This window comes from Lytechinus pictus, unplaced genomic scaffold (genome assembly GCF_037042905.1).
Source record: "Lytechinus pictus isolate F3 Inbred unplaced genomic scaffold, Lp3.0 scaffold_207, whole genome shotgun sequence".
Taxonomy (NCBI): domain Eukaryota; kingdom Metazoa; phylum Echinodermata; class Echinoidea; order Temnopleuroida; family Toxopneustidae; genus Lytechinus; species Lytechinus pictus.
In genome coordinates, this window is record NW_026974327.1 from 7,501 (window position 1) to 12,500 (window position 5,000).

The following is a 5,000-nucleotide window of genomic DNA, read 5'->3' on the forward strand; positions in this document are numbered from 1 at the left end:
ACAGCAGAGGGCCAGGGCCCCCTATGTCGAAGGCAGGCACCCGCACTCGAACTCAGAGGTGGGCAGGGGCTTTTGAGGGAGACACAGCCCAACAGCAGACGGCCAGGGCCCCGTACGTCGAAGGCAGGCAACCGCTCTTCCTCTCCGAGGTGGGCAGGGGCTTTTGAGGGAGACACAGCCCAACAGCAGTGGGCCAGGGTCCCGTACCTCCAGACCGGGCAGCCGCTCTTCCTCTCCGACGTTTCCAGGGGCTTTTGAGCGACAGCCAGCCCACCTCCAGTCCGACAGCCAGCCGTAGGTCGACGCCAGGCACCTGCTCGTCCTCTCCGACGTTTGCAGGGGCTCCTGAGCGACAGCCAGCTCACCTCCAGTCCACTAGCCCCCCGTAGGTCGAGACCAGGCACCCGCTCTTCACTTCAGACGTCGGCAGGGGCTCTTGAGCGACACACAGCCCACCTCCAGTCCGCTAGCCCCCCGTACGTCGAAGCCAGTCACTCGAACTACTTCTCCGACGTTGGCAGCGGCTCCTGAGCGACAGCCAGCCCAACACCAGTCGGCCAGGGCCCCGTAGGTCGAGGCCAGGCACTCGCTCTTCCAGTCCGAGGTTGGCAGCGGCTCCTGAGCGACAGCCAGCCCAACACCAGTCCACTAGCCCCCCGTACGTCGAGGTTAGGCACCCGCTCTTCCTCTCCGAGGTGGGCAGGGGCTGTTGAGGGAGACACAGCCCAACAGCAGAGGGCCAGGGCCCCGTATGTCGAGGCCAGCCACTCGCTCACCCCCTCCGAGGTGGGCAGGGGCTCCTGAGCGGCAGCCTGTCCACCTCCAGTCCGACAGCCAGGCGTAGGTAGAGGCCAGGCACCCGCTTTACCTCCTTGACCTTTTCAGGGGCATTTGAGCGACAGCCAGCCAAACACCAGAGGGCCAGCCCCCCGTAGGTCGAGACCAGGCACACGCTCTTCACTTCAGATGTCGGCAGGGGCTGTTGAGCGACGGCCAGCCCAACAGCGGTCGGCCAGGCCCCCGTAGGTCGAGGCCAGGCACTCGCTCTACCTCTCCGACTCGGCATCGACACCCTGGCCAACTCCAGACGGCCAGGGCACCGTACCTCGAGGGCAGGCAGCCGCCATTACACTCCGAGGCGGGCAGGGGCTGTTGAGCGGGTCACAGCCCAACAGCAGTGGGCCAGGGTCCCGTACCTCCAGACCGGGCAGCCGCTCTTCCTCTCCGACGTTTCCAGGGGCTTTTGAGCGACAGCCAGCTCACCTCCAGTCCACTAGCCCCCCGTAGGTCGAGCCCAGGCACCCGCTCTTCCTCTCCGACGTCGGCAGGGGCTCTTGAGCGGGACACAGCCCACCTCCAGTCCGCTAGCCCCCCGTACGTCGAAGCCAGTCACTCGCACTACTTCTCCGACGTCGGCAGGGGCTCCTGAGCGACAGCCAGCCCAACACCAGTCCACTAGCCCCCCGTACGTCGAGGTTAGGCACCCGCTCTTCCTCTCCGAGGTGGGCAGGGGCTGTTGAGCGACACCCAGCCCAACACCAGTCCACTAGCCCCCCGTTCGTCGAGGTTGGGCACCCGCTCTTCCTCTCCGAGGTGGGCAGGGGCTCCTGGGCGACAGCCAGCTCACCTCCAGTCCACTAGCCCCCCGTACGTCGAAGCCAGGCACTCGCCCTACTTCTCCGACGTCGGCAGGGACTCCTGAGCGACAGCCAGCTCACCTCCAGTCCACTAGCCCCCCCGTACGTCGAAGCCAGGCACTCGCACTACTTCTCCGACGTCGGCAGGGGCTCCTGGGCGACAGCCAGCTCACCTCCTGTCCACTAGCCCCGCGTACGTCGAAGCCAGTCACTCGAACTACTTCTCCGACGTCGGCAGCGGCTCTTGAGCGACAGCCAGCCCACCTCCAGTCCACTAGCCCCCCCGTACGTCGAAGCCAGGCACTCGCACTACTTCTCCGACGTTTTCAGGGGCTCCTGAGCGACAGCCAGCCCAACACCAGTCCACTAGCCCCCCGTACGTCGAGGTTGGGCACCCGCTCTTCCTCTCCGAGGTGGGCAGGGGCTCCTGAGCGACAGCCAGCCCAACACCAGTCCGCTAGCCCCCCCGTACGTCGAAGCCAGTCACTCGAACTACTTCTCCGACGTCGGCAGGGGCTCCTGAGCGACAGCCAGCTCACCTCCAGTCCACTAGCCCCCCGTACGTCGAAGCCAGTCACTCGAACTACTTCTCCGACGTCGGCAGCGGCTCTTGAGCGACAGCCAGCCCACCTCCAGTCGGCCAGGGCCCCGTACGTCGAGGTTAGGCACTAGCCCTTCCACTCCGGCGTTTTCAGGGGCTCGTGAGCGACACCCAGCCCAACACCAGTCCACTAGCCCCCCGTACGTCGAGGTTGGGCACCCGCTCTTCCTCTCCGAGGTGGGCAGGGGCTCCTGGGCGACAGCCAGCCCAACACCAGTCCACTAGCCCCCCGTACGTCGAGGTTGGGCACCCGCTCTTCCTCTCCGAGGTGGGCAGGGGCTCCTGGGCGACAGCCAGCCCAACTCCAGTCCACTAGCCCCCCCGTACGTCGAAGCCAGTCACTCGAACTACTTCTCCGACGTCGGCAGCGGCTCTTGAGCGACAGCCAGCCCCCCTCCAGTCGGCCAGGGCCCCGTACGTCGAGGTTAGGCACTAGCCCTTCCACTCCGGCGTTTTCAGGGGCTCGTGAGCGACACCCAGCCCAACACCAGTCCACTAGCCCCCCGTACGTCGAGGTTGGGCACCCGCTCTTCCTCTCCGAGGTGGGCAGGGGCTCCTGGGCGACAGCCAGCCCACCTCCAGTCCGCTAGCCCCCCGTACGTCGAAGCCAGTCACTCGCACTACTTCTCCGACGTCGGCAGGGGCTGTTGAGCGACGGCCAGGCCCCAGTAGGTCGAGGCCAGGCACTCGCTCTACCTCTCCGACTCGGCATCGACACCCTGGCCAACTCCAGACGGCCAGGGCCCCGTACGTCGAGGCCAGGCACTCGCTCTTCCACTCCGAGTTCGGCAGCGGCTCCTGAGCGACAGCCAGGCCAACAGCAGTCCGGCAGCCCCCCCGTACTTGGAGGTTAGGCACCCGCTCTTCCTCTCCGAGGTGGGCAGGGGCTCCTGGGCGAAGGCCAGCCCACCTCCAGTCCGGCAGGGCCCCGTACTTCGAGGTTAGGCACCCGCTCTTCAACTCCGAGGTGGTCAGGGTCTCTTGAGCGACAGCCAGCCCACCTCCAGTCGGCCAGCCCCCCGTACGTCGAGGCCAGGCACTCGCCCTTCCACTCCGACGTTTTCAGGGGCTCCTGAGCGACAGCCAGCCCACCTCCAGTCCGACAGGGCCCCGTACTTCGAGGTTAGGCACCCGCTCTTCAACTCCGAGGTGGGCAGCGGCTCTTGAGCCGGACACAGCTCACCTCCAGTCCACTAGCCCCCCGTACGTCGAGGTTAGGCACCCGCTCTTCCTCTCCGAGGTGGGCAGGGGCTCCTGAGCGACAGCCAGCCCACCTCCAGTCCGACAGGGCCCCGTACTTCGAGGTTAGGCACCCGCTCTTCAACTCCGAGGTGGGCAGCGGCTCTTGAGCCGGACACAGCTCACCTCCAGTCCACTAGCCCCCCGTACGTCGAGGTTAGGCACCTGCTCTTCCTCTCCGAGGTGGGCAGGGGCTCCTGAGCGACAGCCAGCCCAACACCAGTCCAACAGGGCCCCGTAGGTCGAGGCCAGGCACCCGCTCTTGATCTCCGAGGTTCGGCAGGGGCTCGTGAGCGGGACACAGCCCAACACCAGTCGGCCAGGGCCCCGGAGGCAGGTCCATGGAATTGGGCTGTGTCTGCCGGGGGCTTTTCTTTTTTTCTGAAATAAAAACTTTATCTTTATTCTTATTTCGACAGGATGTCCAGGCCGCCAGTCCTCCGTGCGTCGAGGCCAGGGCGTCGCTCTTGCAATCAAGAGTTGTCCGAGGCCTGAGAGCGGGAGACATCCGAACAGCATGCCGACAGGCCCCCGGAGGCAGATCCATGGAATTGGACTCTGTCTGCCGGGGGCTTTTTTTTGTTAAATTTATAATTTCATTTTTATTTCGACAGGATGGCCAGGCCAGCCAGGATTTTATGTGGTAATACGTCATGCCCTTCCTGTTCGAATGAAATTGTTACACTATACTGAAATGCTGATAAGACAATACAGGGGGAATGCAGTGATTTTTGGAGCTGATATGTGAATTATACTACATGCAGATTATTTGAATGAAATTTGTAATTGTACGCGATGGGTGGACACATCTTAGAACATTTTTCTTTGGTGGTAATACAGTAACTATTTTTTTTTTTTGTTAAAAAAGGTACCATTGATTGCAACGTGTGATTAAAATCTTTTTGGACACAATACAGTAGTTTTTCGGAAAGTGTGTCATTACTTCATGCTTGATTCTGAAATGATTTTTTTTGAAATACTGAACTGCCTTCAATGAAACTTTGATTACACACCTCTAATTCAATTCTTTTGGGATTCAACATGCTAATACTTCATGCTATTATCATGGGAAGGAAATTTTCAAACTGCGATGAAATGCAAACAACACACATGCATTTTAAACCTCTTTGGAGGCAGCACAGTACCTTTTTGTAATGTATGTGAACACTTCTGGCTGCTCACCGGAGATTCCGACCGGCAGAACTCGACGCAGCGGGCCGAGAGCGCCCCGCATGCCGGGCCGACCCTCCCGCTCACCCACGCAGGAGATGGCGGGAGATTGTGACGGGCAGATCTCGACGCAGCGGGCCGACAGCGCCCCGCATGCCGAGCCGACCCTCCCGCTCACCCACCCGGGCGTCGGCAGACGATTCCGACCGGCAGATCTCGACGCAGCGGGCCGACAGCGCCCCGCATGCCGAGCCGACACCCCCGCTCACCCAGCCAGGAGTCGGCAGGAGATTCTGACCGTCGGATCGGCCGACAGCGGGGGAAGGGGCCGGGGGTCCGCTCGCCGGACTGTT

At 62.6% G+C, this 5,000-nt stretch overlaps 1 protein-coding gene across 1 annotated transcript in view; it reads right to left on the reverse strand.

The window, feature by feature from the left end:
* Positions 1–4,730: 4,730 nt before the first annotated feature.
* The window catches only part of LOC135159307 (uncharacterized), a 948-nt gene continuing 678 nt past the window's right edge, over positions 4,731–5,000 (reverse strand). Inside the window, exon 1 of the mRNA XM_064115547.1 lies at positions 4,731–5,000. This exon is cut by the window's right edge and continues 678 nt beyond it. Within this exon, the coding sequence (XP_063971617.1) occupies positions 4,731–5,000 (270 nt within the window).